The sequence below is a fragment of the Thunnus thynnus genome, chromosome 1, assembly GCF_963924715.1.
Source record: "Thunnus thynnus chromosome 1, fThuThy2.1, whole genome shotgun sequence".
NCBI classification, from domain to species: Eukaryota; Metazoa; Chordata; class Actinopteri; order Scombriformes; family Scombridae; genus Thunnus; species Thunnus thynnus.
The window spans coordinates 13,040,676-13,061,640 of NC_089517.1; the positions used below are offsets into that span (position 1 = coordinate 13,040,676).

Genomic DNA, 20,965 nt, shown 5'->3' on the forward strand with positions numbered 1-20,965 from the left:
CTACCACAGTCCTTCTGTGCAGAAATGTATTTAAAAGTTTATGTGAAGCTAATATGAAGCCATCCAAATTAGTCAAATCATGTAGATATCTTTCAATGGTACAGTGTTTTTAGTGCCAGTCCCTCTTTTTGTTCCTTCCACCACAGCTCAACAGGGAAACACTATACAAGGAAACACAAAGAGGGAATTTTATGCTAAACAGACTGTAAATGTGGCAGATATCCACTTGATATGACTAACTCTGACTGTTGAAGCCTCATGCAAGCTCCAGATAAACTTTTAAATGCATTTTTACACAAAATGACTGTAGATTTTGAAGGGGGTCAGTATGAACAGGAGGAATGATTACAGCGAGTAAAACCTTTTCCACTGCTCATATGGGCACCTGACTTGATATTTCAAGACACACTTGGAAAAAATAGTGAACGTATCCTTTAAAGAAAACACTCACACTGACTCCAGACCAGCAGCTGTTTTTTTTTTTTTATTCTGTCAAACTGCGACTGTGCAGCGCGCGCTGATGACGTCACACAGAGAGGAGGTGCGGGTTTGCCACGTCGGTCTCTGTGCAACGCATTTACACTGTTGCTCCTCCAGCCCAGGGCTAACTTTGAAAGCCGTTTTTTTTAAAAAAAAAATTATTATTATTTTTTAATGTTTTCAGCCGGAGTGAAAGCGACCCTCCAGCATCGTCGGTGCCGTCTTAGCTCGCCAGCACATTTAATGCAACCGGGGAACATTGAAGCTGGAAGGCGGAGAAATGCTCGGTGCTGTCTGGAGACACACAACTGACTGATGCATCCTCGCTCAGTTCACCCCCCCGTATGTTGTCCATGTTGTGTGAGTAACGAAGGCTTTACAGAGCTCTTTTTTAAAAATTGTTTAAACAATCCTCGTTTCTTCCTGCAAGCTACTAGCTAGCTACGAGCTCACATCCTCTATATTTTAACGTATTTGTTGACGTGTGTGTGTTGAAGTTTCCGCGATTAGCGTGATGTCATGATTCAGACAGGCAGGTTTAGCATGTCATAGCAAGTCTCTGCAACTAAAAAAAAAAAAGACACTTCTTAAAGTGTTCCCCCAAAGGTAATACAGCCCAACAAACACACAACTAGCTGAACGCAGCTGCAAATTAAAACAACCTTTCTGCCGCTTTTTGGTGGCTGTTGTAAAAAAAAAAAACAACAACAACCAAATAACTTCTGGTGAGCAGAAAACCCGAAACGTGTTGCACTTCCACAAAGTTTACAAAATCCTGCAATCCCTCGTGTATAGTTGATTTCTCTAGAGCTCAGTTCCTGTTTTTCTCTTTTGACTCAACTGTAATTTTGTTCCCTTGCTGTGTGCGTGTGTGTTAACGTGTTTCCTGTGTTTAACATTCAGCCTTAATATTGCAGCCACACACTACACACACTGGCTCCATCATGTTTCATAAACCATATCTGCAAAAAGGAAATGTTGATATAGAAATAGGGTTAAATGTTATCTGGTATTGGTTTTTTTGTTTCGTTTCAGGAGCCTATCACTGGCTGATGAAGTGGGGCGGGACAACTCTTTTTTTCTTTTCTTTTTCTTTTCTTTTTCTTTTTTCTTTTACCCACTGAACAATGGCGATAAGATAAATTATACACTATATTATGGTGTTCAGTTACACCTACACCAGCTCAGATGGGACTTCCACACATTTATCAACACATAAAAATACTTTGCATGGAACAATAATGTGTGTCTGATGTATAACTACCATGTTTAAATCCTTAAAATGACATCTATTCCTTCTCTCTTCCATAGTCTATAAATATTCAAATATATATTTCATTATATTAATATTTCAAACTAGTTTTGATGTCAAAAATCATGCTCATAGGCCCACCTCTTAAAATCGGATTTTCAATGAGCACAGAGAAACTTTCCACTTTCAGCAGATAAATGTGAAAACATCCTTCTAGTGTCAATCTCTGCACACACATCATTCTGCACAATGAGGCTCAAACATTCAACTGTAGGTTGTTGAGCTGCCATGTTATTACAAATAAATTAATTTCGATGCTGCCATCTGCAACACGGATCTGCTTGTGATGCAGCTTTTAAAATGTCTCACTGTGCAACACATCAACTTGTCATCATATCAAATTCTACCTAAAAGTTTCTACAGAATAGTTTGATTGAATTGATCTAACATCAATAAATGATAAAGAATGAATGATAAATAAAATGAATTAAATAACTCAAAAAATAGGGCTGCATGCATCTGATAATTAATTGTTGAATAAAACTAGTTAATTAACCCAGCCAAACAGTTGTGTTGCAGGACTACACTGTGCATTGATATTAGAGCTACAGCGATTAGTTGATTAACAAATTAGTTGCCAACTATTAAATTCATCAGCAACTATTTTGATAATTGATTCATCCCTTTGAGTCATTTTTCTTTTTTTTCAGAAAAAAAGTTAAAACATCTGGTTCCAGCATCTCAAATGAATATTTTCTGTTTTTTTTTAGTCTTATAAGACAGTAAACTGAATATCTTTGGGATATGGACTGTTGGACATTTTATAGACCAAACAACTAATCAATTAATTGAGAAAATAATAGACAGGTTCATCTTTAATAAATAATTGCAAGTTGCAGCCCTAATTGATATAAAATAACGTAAGTGTAAATAAAACAGATGTGTTTGGACAAAGCATCTTTGCAATAAATTATTTATCATTTTCCATATCTGGACTATTAGTTTTCAGTTGTTTTATGAGTATGAAATAGGTTGTATCTGTCCAAACCTTTTGAGAGTGAAGCATAAAGAGAGCTGACTTGTTATTATTGCATCGGATTATTTGACATGTCACAGCAGGAGGAGCCCAGGTGTAAACAATAACAACATAATTAATGGCTGCATTCCAGTCAAGTGTGTCAGAGTATTGTTTCTAAAATGGAGTAGAGCCATCGTTAATGCTTTTAGGTACACCTGTGCTTTTCTTGGTAAAATGTCTGCTGTGAAAACGGCCCTTAAACAGAAGTTATCGACCATATAAACACTCATACATTCATATTTAAAATCTACAAGTTGAGAAGACACTGATGTAAATGTCACAAAGATGTTGAATGAATGAGTCAAGACGTACTGATCGTCAGTCTCTTCATGTAGACGTTACACCGAGTTTGTCATTGTCTTGATATTTTCTCCCAACATGAGCTTAAAGACAGGCTGCGTATAAACAGGCCTGAAACTCTGGGTGGCAGATTGGTGACGGCTCTTTGGACATTGTTGAGCAGTGGTTTGACAGTAGCCAAGAGTGCTGCCACCAGGAAGACTTTGGGATGGTTCTTTGATCATGTAGCAGAGGGTAGCTAATTATTTTGAGTCAGTTTATGTACCCTTTTATTAGGACACCTAGTTTAATAGGATAGCCATCAGTTTATCCCTCATAAAGGTTTTAATCTTTTGTTGAAGCTGTAGAGAGGTGTTACTACTACAGTTGCTACTACAGTATCTTAGAGCACAAGTTGGCGCCAATACATGTCTTGTTTTGTCCAATAAACGATCAAAAAACGTACATATACAATTTACTATCATTTAAAACCAAGAAAAGCAGCAAATTCTCATATTTAAGAGCCTGAAACCAATAAATCTCTGGCATTTTTATTTAAAAAAAATTACCTAGACAATTATCAAAGTAGTTGCCAATTTATTTTCTTTTGATCGAATAATCAATTAACCGACCACTCGTTGCTGCTCTGTTTGCATTATACTATGAAAGGTGTTTCTAATACTTTACTAACTTCCATTTATATCAATGAGATTAGACTAAATATTACAAACACCTCTCAGTATAACGCATACAGTTCAGCAGCCTCCAGAATAACCATAAACTTGAATCAACAACTCTCTAAATCAGTATCAACAAAACCTGCACATTATAACTTTCATCCAGGGCCGCAATGTCGAATAATCTGACAACTATTTTCTACTATTCTATTTATTTAATTGTTTAGTCTATAAAAAAACCCTAAATTTTACCATAAAGACTGGAAACAGGGGAACACAGCTCTCCTGGTTGTGTCCAACAGTAACAAAATCAGCCAACCAGCTATAAAGTTCACTAATTAACACTTTATATCTCATTTGTTTGATCTGTATAGAAAGTGAATTGTACAAACAACAATTTGTGGTTTTGTTGGTTATGCATCTTACTATTTATTGGCCGGTCATAGCCACTTCCTGTCGTTGCCGTTTGGTTGCCAGGCAACCAGGAGGAGGATCCAGGAAGTCACTGCACCCGGCAAAGAAATAGATCTGCAGATAGAGCCAGGCTTGTTGTTTCCCTCTGTTCCCAGTCTTTATGCTAAGCTAAGCAGCTGCTTTCTGTAGCTTCATATTGAATGGGCAGCTGAAAGTGGCATCAATCTTATCATCCAACTCTTGGCAAGAAAGTGAATAAGGGTATTTCCTAAAATGCCAAACTATTCCTTTTTAAACGTCTATTTTGCCATGCTCTGTGCTGTTGCTGGGTGTTGATGGCAGCCGTATCCAGGCCAGGTTGGTTGATTTTCATTTTCTTTTGAAAGGTGTACTTATCAGGGTTTCCACACAGTCTGATAACGCTGCAGCCACTGATAAACAAACTTTCTAATATCGATATAATATTCATAACATCCGTTCCCCTGCAGAATGCCAGGACTAAACAAAGAAACTGACACATCCAATTAAGTTTTTTTTTTTTTTCATTTTATTCTGACCTTTCTGAGCTTAATTAATTATTGCTGTTAGATTATCTTCCTACCTTGCACAGTGTTTTACTATTATAGCTTTCTAAGTGCCAGGGTGTGAGTGAATAATACAGTGTGTATATATAATATAAAACTCAACTTTATCTTCCAGTGAACTGATTAAGAATCTCCCAACAATCTCATTGTTTTACAGTCCATTTGTAAGCACTCAGTGGTTTAATGACCTGTTAGCTTCAAGAGATTTTATTTTCAGATTCTGATCTGTTGGGTCTTTTTATGCTTTAATGGTAAAAATGATAACATTTCTTCAATCTTGGTTCTCAGTAATAATATTAACCCACAGGGCAAAAAAAAAATTCTCTGACTCAAGCTTCTCAGAAGTAAACATTTTCTGTTTGTTTAGTCTTCTATGACAGTTAATTAAATATCTTTTGGTTGTGGACTGTTGTTCAGGACAAACCAGACATCTGCAGACGTCTCCCCAGGCTTTTGGAAAACAGTGATTGACATTTTTCACCATTTTCTGACATTTTATGGACCAAACAACTAATCAATTAATTGAGAAAATAATCAACAGATTATTTGATAATGAAAATAACTGTTAGTTGCAGCACTAATTCCCTTAATCCCTGTTGCCTTTTTAATATTCTCTTGAATGACACATTGACAGATAACAAAAGCAGTTTAATCTTTCTAGGGCTGCAACAAACTTTCTTTCATTATAAAATATTTTATTGATTTTCTTTTATACTATAAAATGTCAGAAAATGCCCATCACACTTTTCTATAGCCCAAGATGATGTTTTCAAATTGCTTTTGTTTATCCGACAAAAACTCCAAAACCCCAAAGACAAAGTATTCACGATTCAATCATTTATTGCCACATCAACCTTACAGCAAAGCAGAGAGACAAGCAGCAAATCCTCACAATTGAGAAGCTGAAACCACAGAATATTTGACATTTTTGCCGAAATGATGTTAACAATGAATCAATAATCAGAATAATTTACAGTCAATCAACTAACTGTTTCATTTCTAATTTCTAACACTCAATAAAACTTTCTCTCACAGATTTACAATGTGGGAAAGAAGGCCAGACATTTATAGTGTGTTTTTGACACAACGACTACCTCCACTAACATCACAAATTAATCCAATTTTATGAAGGAAAAAAAACCCATTAACATTCAGGAAAAACAAGCAGAGTGTCACTCATATTTCATGACAGTATTTGTTGTTCTTTGGTTATCATCTACTAACCAAATCACATGAGATATGCCAGGATATGGTTGGCTCACCACCTTTGCTAAATAATTTCCTGGGGGAACCCCTGGCAGCTTTTGTAAGGGTTGAATTGAACCACTGATACGGTTAGTGTCACGGTAACATGACATGTCATTCACCTGAAGTGGGATTGATAAGGAATGATCAAAGCAGTATTAAACTGAGTATTGATTAAGCTTTGAATCCTTCTGCTTCTGTAAGCCTCTGTTACAGAAGCACAGCAGATTCTCATGCTGGAGGGAAAAAAAAGCTGATTTTTACACCAAAGTAGTTTGACCTAGTAAAGATATTTCACAGGTGTTGCGGCTTGTACAATTAATAAAACAAAACAGAATTGAGAACTGGTTCATTGAAAAACTGGGGCAGCAGTGCAGTGCTCTAATAATCCTTACTTAACTACTTTCACTTCTGTTCACTTATTACATGCACAGTGTAAAGTAAATACCTCAGGGCAGATCTGTTCTCTAATTATGCTTAATTTAGCTCCAGGTTGCTTGGCAGTAGGTTTGTGGATGTCGATTAGGCTTCAGGTTTGTTGTTTTTTGAGCTTTTTCGTTTCAACCTGAATTGTCGTCGTCTTCTCTTTTTTTTTTTTTTTTTTTTTTTTCTAACTCAGTTTTGTCTGTTGGTTTCCTTTGCAGTGGCCTCGGTGTATATGGTGGCTCATTGAGGAGAAAGGGAGGAGTCCCAGCAGCTGTTGGTTGGTGGGCAGCATCCGTGGTTGCCACGGTAACTGGCGACCATGCCAGGGGGTCGCAGGGGTCCCAGCAGACAGCAGCTAAGTCGCTCTGCTCTGCCGTCCCTGCAGACTCTGGTAGGAGGCAACCTCGGCAATGGTACAGGCCTCAGGAACAGGTAAACAAACACACACACACACACACTGGATTGTATTATGTATCATGGACAAACTGTACAGATGTAGTGCTATCTATTAGAGCTTAATGACATATGCTAATTTGATCATAAATACATTTTTTTACCCATCATCCTGACTTGAAATGTTTTTACCTACTAATCCACAATTTCAAAGTGTGTAGACCTGCCCCTATTTACACTGTAGATGTTATCTATCATGTGACAGTAAGAATCTTTGTCCTCTAGTCAGATGGAAATTATTTCAAAAAGTATTGAGACATACATCAAAAACATGCTGCAGCATTGTCAGCCTTCACTCATCATTTCTTTGCATTATGCATGCCAGTAGGAGTTTTTTCCCTTAACTTAGTCTGAACTTATCTTAGATGTTAAACTAACGGTTAGTAATTCTAACTAGAGCTTGTTGAAGGCCATCAAAAGAAAATTTTATCAGCGATATTTTTGATAATTGATTAATGGTTTCAGTCATTTTTCAAGCAAAAATGCCAAAACTTGTCAAGTGTGAGGATTTATTGTTTTCCAGTTATATCATTGTAAACTAAATATCTTAAGGTTTTGGACTGTGAGTCAGACAAAATGAAAATCATCTCAAGTTGCAGCCTTTATTCTAACATCTCCCCTTGCAAAACACCTCTTATGAAAAACATAACATGGATTACAAATATGGGCACAAACTAAAGACTTGTTCAGCATTATTTCATATCTGTTTATATGTATATTTACACTGCATAAGACAGCAGATCTTGAACAAATAAATACAAACAAGAATATTATGATGATACTTTGATATCTTCTTAGAGCTTGCAGTATACAAGTGATATGAGCAATATAGATATTTCACTGGTAAATTGTAAGTTGTTTTTCTCCCTTTAAAGCTTTACACGCTCTTATAATCAGGTTTGAGTTCTGTATAAATGATATAAAATATTTAAACTATGAATAAAGTGTAATTTAACTAATAACTTGTCCCACACCACTTGCAATAGGTGTGATGAGACACAAACATTGTTTATGCGTCTGAGTGTTTGTATATATCTTTGTGTGTGTGTGTCGCCTTTCAGGAGCAGTAACTCAGTGGGTCTGTCCGCCCCGCCTCTCTCGGCCCTCATTACTCCGGAGCCGGTCCGTCACTCAAGGATCCCTGAGCTGCCGTTGGACAGCAGCCTGCTGTTTGAGTTCCTGCTCTTTCTTTATTTGCTGGTGGCCTTGTTTGTCCAGTACATAAACATCTACAGGACGGTCTGGTGGTACCCATACAGCCACCCTGCTGCCTCTACCTCGCTTGTAAGAACACACTTAACACACACCACTAGATCTGTTGTGAAGACTCGGTAATCGTCGCTTCTTCTTTCTTAACTTATAAAGTCTGATTCCCAACCCTAAATTTGTACACTTGATATAAGAAAACAGGGCTCATCTTTTTACTAAAGATTGTATCTGGAGTATAAAAACTCTATAGCTTAACTCTTTATTGTTTCTTATTTGTTTGTTTGTTTCACTTTGAGTTACTGATGAGTAATTTATAGATTGTTTTTCTTTTCACTTTCATTTTTGTCTTTACTTTCTATTACTGGAACTGAACACCTTTTTTTTTTTTTTTTTTTACCGTAAACTGCATCAAACAGCACCTTTTTTGCAACACGAAACACAAACAGCCTTGAGATTTGAGGTGAAATAAATCTGAGTTAAATCCAACCTCCATTTTTAAAATCTGGGTATTTTTTTAAAATGAAAATGTCAAATGCCAAAAAGGATAAACCTTACCTTGAAATATGTTTTGGCAAAAGTAACAGGTTGTGCAGGTTTTTGGTGTTTTTATGATGATCTCTTGAAATTTTGAAAACAGAGACATTCATTCAGCCAATGCATAAACAAATGTTCATTTATCTATTTGGAGTTCATAACATGATAGATATTTTATTTGGCATGTTCAGTTCTCACTTCATGCTGAAATATTAAAATGTCTTCATGGAAAACTAATGATACCCTTTTTCTCCTCTTTATGTGGGTTAATCTACTGTGTCCCTGCAGAACTTTCATCTAATGGACTACCACCTGGCTATCTTTATCACAGTCATGTTGGCCAGGAGGCTCGTTTGGACTATAGTTTCAGAGGTAAATGAACCGGAACATTTGTTATATAGTGGAATTTTTTTTTTCCTGAGAGTTTTTAGCACATTTAGCTCAATGAGAATCAATTCCAACTGTGAGTTATTCTGTCTTCTGTCTCGTCCAGGTGTCTCAGAGCAGCGGGAGATCGCTGGTCCGCTATGTGGTTCTAATCGCAGCAAGACTGAGCCTGCTCACCATGTGTGGCTGGGTGCTCTGCTGGACGTTGGTCAACCTCTGCAAGAACCACTCTGTACTCAACCTCCTGTTCCTGGGATACCCGTGAGTCTTTCATACCCCCCCACCTTCATGCTCTAAAGGAATAAAGCAAACTAGTTCATACAAATTGTCATCTGGCCACATCTTCAGGCAAAAGTCTTCTTTATCTGTTCTGAATGGCTAAAGTTGAAGATGGTGGAAAATGCCTGCTGTCAAGAGAGAGGGTCACGCTGCAATGAATCAAACAAATGGGGATAACAGCTGACACTTTCACACAGACTCTCAAAGGCATTCATAGTGTTGCACTTAGTTGTACTCACAAAAAAAGTGAAGTAGCATGTGAAGAGAGTCCAAAGTTCAAACTCTGTTTCCTTTCTCACCTCTACGCACTTTACCAATCGCTGTGTGAAGTGGGCGTGAATATTGGATTGTCGGTTTTAAAGGTGTGAACCAAAGTGGTGGCTGCTTTACATTTAATTTGTCACCTTACACTGTGTGCAAAACAATATTTTGATGCACAATAACCGCATTGAGACAATACTCTGAGTATTAGAATTGTCAGATGAAATCCTTACCCAGGCCATCTTTGTTGAATTTAAAGCAGAACTGGAGCAAGCAAAACATGATCAGTAAAGGTAGATGATTTACTCACATGCTTTTTAGCTGCTGTGGCACTAAAATGAATAAAATGTGTATTTTAGTCTAATTTCTTTGTGTATCTACTATTTGCATGTGCTGACAAAGGAAATGAAAGGAATGAATCTTATGCAAAGCATTGCCTCCACACCCAAACCAAGGCATTGTACCTTTAGGCCACCACACACACACCACACCATCTCTCTAGACATTAACCTGATATTCAAATAAGTGATGCAGGTAGCTGGAAAGTGGTTATAGTAAGCACGTTTTTGTGCTTATGGAAGTGGTTCTGTATCCACAGTCCCTTGATTTGTCTCACCATTTTAAATACGCATGATGCTTTCACATCATACAACTAATTTTCATCCTGCCATCATTTGAAACTCAAACTCTTGATGCTCTCCCCTCACTCACCACCCTCCCTCCATCCTAGATTTGGCGTGTACGTCCCGCTCTGCTGTTTCCACCAGGAAGGGGGGAAGAGCCAAACGGCACCGGCTGACTGCGATTACCCAGCCGACCACCAGCAGACCGATCTAACAGAGACCCCGTTCTTTCGACCACGTGACTTCCTCTTCCTGTTAAGAGAGAATCTCAGAGAGCAGTTTTCCAGTGCCCCGCACATGCCCACCCACACCTGCCCACCTCACACACACACTCACACACCAGAGCTGATACGAGCGGAGGTGGAGGAGCTGAAGAGCGACTTCAATCGACGCATCAAGGAAGTGCTGTTTAACTCACTGTTCAGTGCTTACTACGTAGCCTTCTTGCCTCTCTGCTTCGTAAAGGTTGGTATTGGTCTCTCCATTTGCGTTTAGGGTTGCAATGATTATTTTCATTATTGATTTCGATTAACTGATTAGTCTTTTGGTCTATAAAATGTCAGAAGATGGTGAAAAATGTTAATCAGTGTTTCCCAAAGCCCCAGGTGACGTCCCCAAATGTTTTGTTTTGTCCTGACCAACAGTCCAAACCAGAAAATATTCACATTTGAGAAGGTGGAATTATCAGAATAGTTGGCAATTGATTTAATAGTTTGGCAAGTAATCGACTAATCATTGCAGCTCTATTTGCATTTTTTCTTAGTGATTTCAGTGTTGATGTGCAGCTCAAGATGGGGCGGCATGAAAACCATTAACTCAGAGGACATTGTTTATTCATCTTAACACCCCTGAAAACATGGCTTAAAATTTAGGTGTATTCGATGATGAGACGCTAAAAACTTTACCATGTCAACTTAACAGTGGGTACATCTCAAGTCTCTTATTTAATATTTCTTTGATCCTTGCTTGAACCGGAAGTTGTTCTGGTCCGCCATTTTGAAGGCCGTCTCAAAGCTTTTATTTCTGCTCTGAGGAGCGAGGATGATCTCTTAGGAGCCGTGAATGAGGATACACGAGAGCATCCTTCACGGAAGTCTTTTACCAGCTGGCACGCCCCCTTATTGGAAATCAATTATTGATTGGGCGCTATAGCTGATCGGACTGATCTGATACATAACATCACTGAGTGGAGACAGATTACAGATTAAACTCAAGTGTATTACTCCCTATATTTTATTTGTTTTCTGATTCACCATCTAATAAAAAATCTGTGTTAATTGTTGGTCTGATCAACAAAAGAACCATAAAAAGCTTTATTAATTTATTAGAAAGATTTTTCTTTTTGTGATCTGTTATTTCCCCCATTAACTCTTATTATGGATAACATTAAAGTAAAAGTAAACATATTCTGGGTTATTAAATGCTGAATTCACAATCAGAATATCAATAAATATAGATGCAAGTAATGAATAAATAATATAAACACATTCTGCCAATAGAAACGTTCATGTCATGACTGAGCAGGACACAGTATAAATACAGAATACAGGTTTTTATTCATGTGCAGATGTTTGTCAAGCAGGTAACAGGCTACAGAGAGAAAACACAGCTGCTCTGGCAGTGATAACTGTGCACCTTTATTAGTATTAGCACAGCGCACATGTGTGCAGAGTGCAGACGCAAACTCCATCTAAAGTCTCTACAGCTGTTAATGCCAACTGACAACTGATCCAGCTGTGATCAGCTGCCGCTGTCATCAGAAACGGACATCACTTCACATGACGCTTCAGAGGAAATGACGTCTCATTTCTCTAAAAACACATTTCCTCTTTCCTTGCATCTCTCCATGCATACACGGTGGGAGAGACGCAAGGAAAAGAAGCAAGTGAGGGAAAATGTGGATGCAATTGAGAGACTTGAAATGTACCCGGGGTGATAATGTCAGTGTTGTGGTCACAGCGTGTTTTTGCTGCCCCCTAGTGGCCAAAAATGTTATTCAACAAAGTTATTGCAGGTTTAAGTATTTCTCCATAACGTGAAATACTCATGACTAAATATGCAACAACCAAAGTGAAATTTAGGGAAATAACATTGTTAGGTACTATTTAGTTAGAGAACACTGAAAAGTCCGCTAATCTGGTTCATCTGGTCTGATTAGATCGATAATAGCCTGGCAACATAAGCAAACAACCCCACAGCTGTCATCAGATTTGATTTAAATGTTGCTAATATCCTCATTGTTGCACAGAAACGCGTGACATCATCTTTTTCCAGCAGTGTGCCACCCATTTGTGAGAAGAGAACAGACAAACAAAAGTTACAGAAAACGTTTCGTACGAAATAACAAAAACTGTTCCAACTTTGGCAAAAACATTGTGTTTTCATGCAGGACTCCATCACTCACAGTAAGAAACGATTGAGAAAATAGGTTTTCAGGGCCTTTAAGGCAAATTTAACTTTCCTTGTCACTTGATTTTCACAGAGTACCCAGTACTATGACATGCGCTGGTCATGTGAGCATCTGATCATGGTGTGGATCAATGCGTTCGTGATGCTGATGAGCCAGCTGCTGCCCCCCAGCTACTGTGACCTGCTCCATCGCTCGGCAGCTCACCTGGGCCGCTGGCAGAAACTGGAGCACGGCTCATACAGCAACGCACCACAGCATGTGTGAGTGGCCCTTGTGCACACATCAATACACATGCAGAGGTTTAAAAATGACTCTCTTAATGGTTTTATGTGTAACTGTTGTGTCGATGCTTTTTGTAGGTGGTCAGAAAGTACCATTTGGCCTCAGGGGGTGTTGGTACGACACAGTCGATGTCTGTATAAGGCAGTTGGACCCTATAATGTCGCACTGCCCTCTGATGTTTCGCATGCAAGGTTTTATGTGAGTATCTGTACATTATATCATAGTGACAGTAAATAATTCATTTAGAGTTGAACAAAATAGTTGGACACCTTTTTATATTATGATACAATCCAGTACAGCAAAACCACAAACAACACAACCATAAAGTTCTTGCAGCATATTATAGTGGAAAAAAAGCAGAGATCAAGCAGCACTGCCAGTCAAACATCAGGCTGAGGATAGTTTGATAATCACCAGACACATGTTTCACTCAATACAGGCAGCATCAAGTTGAAGTTGAAATTTATGATTTGACCAGTCGGTCGTCATGTGAGTATGTCCGTGTTGATGGCATCAGTGACTTTAATCGGAGATTTAATTACAGAAGAGGACAGACAGAGATTAGAGTGTGCACATCCCAAAGACTTTTACAAGTGCTGGATCAAAAAAAACAAACTGAAGGCAGAAGTCAAGACAAAATATATGCAAACTGTACTGATAGCTAAAAAATAAATCAAATCAAATAAAGGTTTCTGTGTTAAAGAAGAGCACAAAGCCACAGCTCTGCCTCTCTGTCTGCTCCTTCATAACAGCCTGTGCTTGAATCCACCATGTTTCACACATCCTGAATACAGGGGCTGAATGTAAATCTGTATAAACCTGTATTATGTTATATTGTAATTTTTTGTCAACTCCATGTATATCAAATGTTTTCATCTTTGACTTTCTATATGCTCTGTAATACTTTCTACTTTTCTGATCTTCTCTTCCTGTCTTTTTGTGTTCCAGTTCCTGTTCCACAAGCCATTGCGGATCCTGAACCTGCTGATCTGGATCGAGTCCAGTGTGGTTCTGTACCAGTTATACTCTCTGCTGCGCTCTGAGCGCTGGAACCACACTCTCTCTCTGGGCCTTATTCTCTTCTGCAACTACTATGTCCTTTTTAAACTGCTCCGAGACCGCATTGTGCTGGGCAAAGCCTACTCCTACCCCGTGTCCTCCAATAGTTTGGGGCTTAAGTCGCAGTAAAGGTTCTACACAACGAGACCTCACCTATGAACTCTGGATGTGAAGGGGAGATGGGTGGAGGTCTGGTAAAGTGGAAGACCAGCAGGTTGTTTAGCGCTCACGCTTGGAGGTTAAGAGACAGACTATGAACTCATAATCGTGTTTTGATACGGTTCTATTTTTAATGCAATGTTTATATATACCTATTTAAAAGAATATTTTTATTTTGTATACTATTTCGAGTTACGCCGGGCATTACCACGCTGACGGCATTAGCATGTTGTGTTATGTTGTTGCTAGGCGACAGGAAAGTTAGGGAATGCCAGGAGGTGACTTTCACCAAAGATATTATAAGTGCATGTGGCCAATCACAGAGCAGACTTGGCCTCTGACAGTCAGTTAAACACAAAGTGATTCAGTGGAAGGAGTTGTGTCCTGAACCCTGATTGACCTGTGTTCTACTTCAGTCCTGAGTCTCTTGAAGCTCAAATCAGAAACCAGTGAAAAAGATTCAGCTGTTTGAGGTAGAAAGGCAATTTGAACATTTCAGCATTTCTGTAGCAAGACAGTTCCCACTGCTCTTAACAACTTCAGTATGTTGTTTTCATCAATGATTTTAAAGCAAAACACATTTTGCACACATTTGGTGTAGAGTTAGATAAGATAGATACCACTCTCATATCTGTCCATCAAATATAAAGCTACAACCAGCAACTGGTTAGCACAACACAAAATTGAATAAAACTCTCCTTTAAACTGATTTGAGGTCAGTCTGTAGGAAAAACACCTTAGGTACTCCCATCCCCTGCCTCTGCAGAGAATTCTGTATTCTTCCTCATTCTCTTTGTTACTCTGTTGACAGTTACAGCATTAGTCTTTACAAACTTACAAGTGAGAAGGGGTTGGCTGGAAGGCCTGCTGTTGGTATCCATAAACTCAAAGCACACCCAAAAATGTCAAAAAAAAACAACTCTGGGTGTTTTTACCTTGTCATACAACCCTGCCCACCCCAGCTGTGGATACATAAAAAGTAATGTTTGAAGGGCTGCTGCTGTAGCTGCTGTGATGTCTGACCATACTTTGACATGCTGAAATCTTCTTGCCATGATATAGCGTAAGACTCATTTGTGTTCCTAAAGGTCATCCAGTCAGTGTTTATTTTATTGCCTTTTTGGTTCCTGAATGCTTAAACCATAATGGGAATTGAGGACCATATCACATCAGGTTCATCTTTTTGTGGACTGGATGCAGATAACAGAACGAATGTGGCTAATAAAGTTTTCTGTTGGTACGTCCCAGGACCTAACCTTTCTCCCATTGCAAATATGTTATTTTCAACATGCCCTCATATGGATGTGACAGCAAAGGATGTTTAATATTATTGTTCTCATGGGTGATGAATGCTAAATCAAAGGGTGAAGACAGGTGGAGGGGAAAACTGTATGTATCACCTCATTACCAGTTCAGGTATTACCAGAATGGTGTTACAAACAGGTTGCCTCGCATGTTGTTGCCTTTTTGTTTAGTCACATTTGGTGCGCATCCTCTTAGTGGTTTCCTCTGAATTGTGCCTCCTCTCCTACACTATCTGATCTGCAGTCAGTGCATAACTTTGGGCAATATTAAGGATTAGTGGCAGGGCCCGATTAATGGTCCAGCATCCAGATAGAAATTAATACATGTTCAATAGAAGAGTTTTGGGGGTTTTTTTGTCAGGAGGTGAAATATAATTTGAAAATCTGAAAATCAATGTCTCCTGTGCTGTTCAGAATTTTACACTGAATGCTTCAGTCAAGTTTCAGGTGGAGTGTAGATGAGGTGGAGGAAACTACTTCTGTGATGAACCAGTGTGTACATCTGGATCACCGGTGCTGCTCTGTGCCTCGGCTGAAATGTGAGGAATCTTGAACTCTTGTAATCCTTATTCAGATGTGTCTGCAAACCCAGCCCTTAAATCAGCTCTTTGGTGCTTATGTTCTGTTCGCTCACAGTTGGTCATTTTCCACTTGAATGTAGCAACATTTTTTTTCAAGTGACTTGAATTGACATGTTTTTGTAATCGGTAGCACTGGCCTTCAGTTGAGCACCATCACTGAAATATTAATTTCAATGGGTATCACTTTTAACTTGCCCTAATCTCATTAACATGGGAAGGAAATATTTTATTGTTTGCTGCTGCTGTGTCAGTTGTTACTTGAATGTCTTTGCTCAAATAACTCAGTCTGCCTGCTTTCGTTGGTTTGGTGAAACCTACAAGATCACCCCTAAAGAACAGAAGTGAGGAATTAAATTTAGGAAGATTTTAGATTCATCGACTCTTTTTCACCTCATTTCCCTGAAGTGTACTCGAACCTCCCCTAGCCTACATGAAAGACAGAATGAAAGTAAAATCGACGCTGATGATATCAATCTGTGTCCCATTTATTATAAAAGTCATATTGAGTTGCAGGATTTGTTTTCTATGTGCCATATCCCAGGATGCGGTTGTGGTGTCCTGGTTGAACCTGTGGTGGGATGTGTCAGTGCTGGAGAAGACATAGGAGCTGGTCCTCATATTTCGGCTTTTTACAGTATTCATTTTCCCCACAGCATTTCTGAAAATGCTTTTTGACATCTGAAATAAAACATGGTGTTTAAACCAAGATAGTGGGTGTATTTATGTTCATAGAATATAATGTAAGAGCAGTCTGAGAAGAAATATAATGACACAGTTGCTTATTTCAAGCATATATTTCATTAAATTTGTCTTCAGCTTTTGAAAAACAAATAATGCAATGTCACAAAAGTTAATCGAGGAGAAGGTAGAAAGTGCTTATAGAGGCCTAAGCTATGTTGGCATAAATGGTCATCGCAGACACCTGCAATGTTTGATCATTCCCACCAGAGGGCGTTAAGCATTAAAGTAAAACATTCAACAAAATGTGTTCCATTTAAGAAGTAATCTGCAGCCTTGACAAGACTCATCTGCAGTCCTTAAACACCAATCTGTGTAACAGTTGGAATATTTTGTCAAAACAGTCTTAACTTAGCTGACAGAATACATTATAGATAACTAGTGTGTCCACTGAGAGGAGATACATGATGGTTTGGACAGAAACAATTGGCACCTTTGGTAGCTGACTTGTACATTCACCCACAATAATCATCATTTTCAGTAGAAAAAAGTTCTTCAAGAGTTTTAACAGTGCAAGCCTCAGTATTAGCACAATAGAAAAGGCTATGAAGCATCATGAAACTGTTCTCCCAGTCCTGCTCCTTGGGGCTTGCTCCAAGGAGATCTTTAAACATCTGTCCTTGTTCCGGATTTGAGGGACTTCCAGATAACTTTATGTTCCAAGAAGCAGATAAACCTGCCTCTGTTCTGCAAAACCACTTGACCTAAATGTTTCCCCAGTTAACATGAATGTTATCAGCTTATTGCATATTTTAGAAATGTATAGGTGAAGATGCAAAACTGCATAAATGAACACATTTGACCTAATATGGTGTCATTACTGAATTTGTTTCTGTAAGGTCTGTATTTACATTACTTCTGTTGGGTTTCTGTGAATGGGAGCGACACGCAAAATTTAGACATTTATGTTGTGTTATGTCATGTCAGTGCCATAAGTAGCAGGGTGAAAAGTGTTGATTTTTGCAGCCTCAATATTCCAGTAGGATGTATGAGGCTGGCCTTGATTTCCTAGCTTCACCCCTGTGTCACGCTCACTCTCCACCTTTTTCCTCACCCTTCTCGGCAGTCCACAAAGTTGCCTTTTATCCAGTAGCAGATCTGAGCGTATTTGAGAGGTGTGATTCTTACTGCTACATTAAATTCCTGAGACGCCCCTTGTCGCTCCACCCACTGATGCCCAGAAAACACACCTATCACCTTCCGCTCCCAGTGCCGGCGTCGCCCATCCCACATCCGAGCGTAGACTCCTGACCCGCTGGCACCGGGCTGAGCGTCACAGTGCTGGTACAGCAGGTCTGATGTCTCCTCACCGGCCTGACAGAACCGATACACCAGTTTGCCTGGACGGTCATTGTCAAATCCTGAGAAATGGACTCGATGACCAGGCAGCCTCTGAGCTGGAGGGCTGACACCCAGCTTCATGTGGCGGCGTTTGTGGGGTTTCTTGAGTTCAAGCAAAGCATAGTCATAGTCCATCCCAATGTCATTGGCATTCCCTTTAATCCATCCTTTGGGAACATGGGTGCGCTTGGCTCTGATCCACTGGAACTTCATTTTGTCATTGGTTGGCGGGGCGTAAGGAGCGGGGCCACCTTCAACATAATTGGAGAAGTTGGAGGGAAGGAAAAGGGTAGACGACTGTGTTTCTCGTTGCTTGGGTTTTAAAAACCCAACCCGAAGCCTCTGGGCTCCTTTCACATAGTTTTTACCATCGTGAACACAATGAGCAGCTGTGAGAACATGACGGTCCCCCACCAAGGTACCAGAGCATCCAGTGGACAGTTTTACAGCCACTGAGAAAGGATATTTAAGCAGGAAGTTCTGCCCTGCAATGCTAAAACGCCCATCATGACCAAAGATCTGTCGCTTTCGTCTGACGTGTGACCGCTCAGTCTTCCCAGACGACCCCAAGGAGTATGCTGGACTAGTGTTAGAACTGGGGCTGTAGCCATAGATCCCAATGGCGGTCTCAGTAAGTTGACCATCAGAGTGGAGTGTCTCATAGGCCAGAAGACCCCGCAGGTCCCAGTAGCTCGGGCGAGGGGCTCTCTTGTGGCATTCTGGATCACAGGGCGAGTTGACATCCAGGCGGGCCGGGGACAGGAAGCGAGGGGCCGGTCGACTTTCCGTGTGCTGTGGGAGGACCACAGGAACATGCTGGAGAATCCACTGTGGGCGTGAGGAGAAGGAGGAGAAAACAGAGGGAAGGCAGAGGACAAACAGGAGGGGAAGGATGGAGGCAAACCTGTGGACAGGAAGACAGATCAGGTGAACTACTGTACTGAAAAGATGGAGCATGATTCTATGCACAAATGGTTCTGTTTAACATAACTCGGGGTCCGCATGAAAAACATCCACATTCCTTAAACCCGCATCATGGATTTATAATTACAGGAATGGGAGTTGAGGCAGAACATTTCAATTTGAAGAATTTCTATCTATGCTGGAATTTGGCAGCTGTAAACTTCCACTGTTTTTTAATACTGCAAATACGGCAGACAGGGCAAAGATCAGGCCTTACTAGGATCTGATGGAAAATTCCTAAAGTGGCCTGAGGGATTGGCTTAAGCCTGCAAGAGTGGTAGAATAACATTTTGTTGCCTGGGTGGGTTTTTTTTATGGGTAAAGGGTAAATCAAGCCATAGTTTGTTTCACACAGACAGACTCACACCTTCCTCATATGAGACTACAATGCTGGCATGGAGACTCATGGGAAAATGGTGCAGGGATGTAACAAAAAGGTAAATCTTCACAGTCTAATGTTAAAATCCGCATTCTGCTACCTGTGTAAACATATATTTATTTTAGAGGGTATAAATTACAATACTCGTCTAGCCATCGTTTTTAGTTTACCACTGTATCACTGAACTGTTAAATCAGCAGTTACTGTTTACTCCGTTTCATAACTTTGTCCTATGCAAGTTCTGCGCAAGTTCACTGCGTCATGTAACCGCAAACTCCTCCATTACGCACATGCAAACCCGCCGACTGCGGTGACTTACCGGGAGCGCATGGTTCGGCTTCTGCAGGTGAGCTTGTGGCAGAACACTGAGGAAACCCCCTAAGAAAGATCAGGCAGAGCTTACGATAAGAGTGTAACGTAACAAGTGAAGACTCCTGCTACTAACAGAAAGCAGTCTTCCTCACAGCTCTTCTCTCAGAAACTGTCGGCTTTATTTAATCCGTGAAAGTTTGTCCAAAAGCAGCAGCCGGGGCGACAGCAGCGGAGTTGAATCATGGTGCGCTGCTTGGAGGAGGTGGTCTCCTGTTTGTCTGCCTGAGAGCACAGTGTCACATCTGCCTACGAGGATACACAGAGATATCCGACCCCAACGCTGTCATATGACGCATCACTGCTGCTGGTTGCCAACTTACTGCTGTTCATTATGTCAGTGGGTCTAAAAGTGTGGAACCCCAGGGGTCCTTGAGTGGTCTCCAGGGGGTCCTCGGCAAAAAGGAGAATGATTTATCTTCTCTCCATCCATATTTTGGTCACAGGTTTCATACACCTTCTGTAATAAAACATCTAAAAGCAAAAATCTTATCAAACGAAGGACCCTGGTCTAATTTGTGTCAGTTTAGGGGTCCTTGACATGAAAAGGTTTGAGAACCACTGTGTTATGTCTTCTTAGGAGGCTCTTTCTCTTTGGTTCAATAAGCGTAATGATGATTAGATGAAAGGCGGGTCTGTCTTTTGCAGTTAAACTTTATACATTTGTTGAAGATTTCTTTCCACTTTGTGACAAGTTTCAATGCACTTTGGGTATTGCAGATCACTCCAGTGTTTAATTAGGGATGCATAATTATACCTTTTGTCGAGTAATCTATATTAATTGATTGTTTAGTATGTATAATTTCTGAAATTATACAGAGAACATGCATGGGCGTGCTTACTTTTACTTAAAAAAACAAATGTTTTTTACTCACTCAAAATGATAAAACAATCAGTAAAATGTTTGTTCACTATAATAACATTCTTACTGTAAGTCATGCTTGCTATTCAGTTGTGAATATTAAGTGGCCTTATCCATTATGACATTATATATCATTTTATCCCTTTATTCCTGGGACTTTTTGGTGGTATTCATTTATTTGCACAGTGACCTCTCACATCCTGTGTCATGATTTTATTGTGGTCTTAAGCTGATGTGACTGTTTCTACAAGTATTTACAGTGTGTCTGGTGTACTTATTTGGACATTCTGGGAAATACGCGCAGGCTGTTAGAAGATCAGGATGTGAGATGGCAATG

General features: G+C 39.7%; 2 protein-coding genes across 3 annotated transcripts; one reads left to right on the top strand and one right to left on the bottom strand.

Annotated features, from left to right (window-relative positions):
- The first annotated feature begins 526 nt into the window (after window positions 1-526).
- Window positions 527-16,682, top strand: tmem39a (transmembrane protein 39A). Of its 2 annotated transcripts, none has more exons than XM_067585568.1 (9): window positions 527-840; window positions 6,654-6,867; window positions 7,950-8,172; window positions 8,920-9,003; window positions 9,125-9,279; window positions 10,289-10,646; window positions 12,664-12,851; window positions 12,951-13,071; window positions 13,822-16,682. In XM_067585568.1, the coding sequence occupies exons 2-9, from the start codon at window positions 6,755-6,757 to the stop codon at window positions 14,059-14,061; spliced, it is 1,482 nt and encodes a 493-aa protein (XP_067441669.1). In that variant the 5' UTR covers window positions 527-840; window positions 6,654-6,754; the 3' UTR covers window positions 14,062-16,682. The 2 variants fall into 2 exon arrangements, with proteins under 2 accessions (XP_067441669.1, XP_067441678.1); XM_067585577.1 differs by having other exon boundaries at window positions 527-822.
- Window positions 16,683-16,755: 73 nt separating this feature from the next.
- LOC137180278 (serine protease 23-like) lies at window positions 16,756-20,042 on the bottom strand. The gene is made up of 2 exons (XM_067585585.1): window positions 19,717-20,042; window positions 16,756-18,959 (listed from the first exon to the last, which is right to left on the bottom strand). The coding sequence occupies exons 1-2, from the start codon at window positions 19,725-19,727 to the stop codon at window positions 17,765-17,767; spliced, it is 1,206 nt and encodes a 401-aa protein (XP_067441686.1). The 5' UTR covers window positions 19,728-20,042; the 3' UTR covers window positions 16,756-17,764.
- Between the last annotated feature and the right edge of the window lie 923 nt (window positions 20,043-20,965).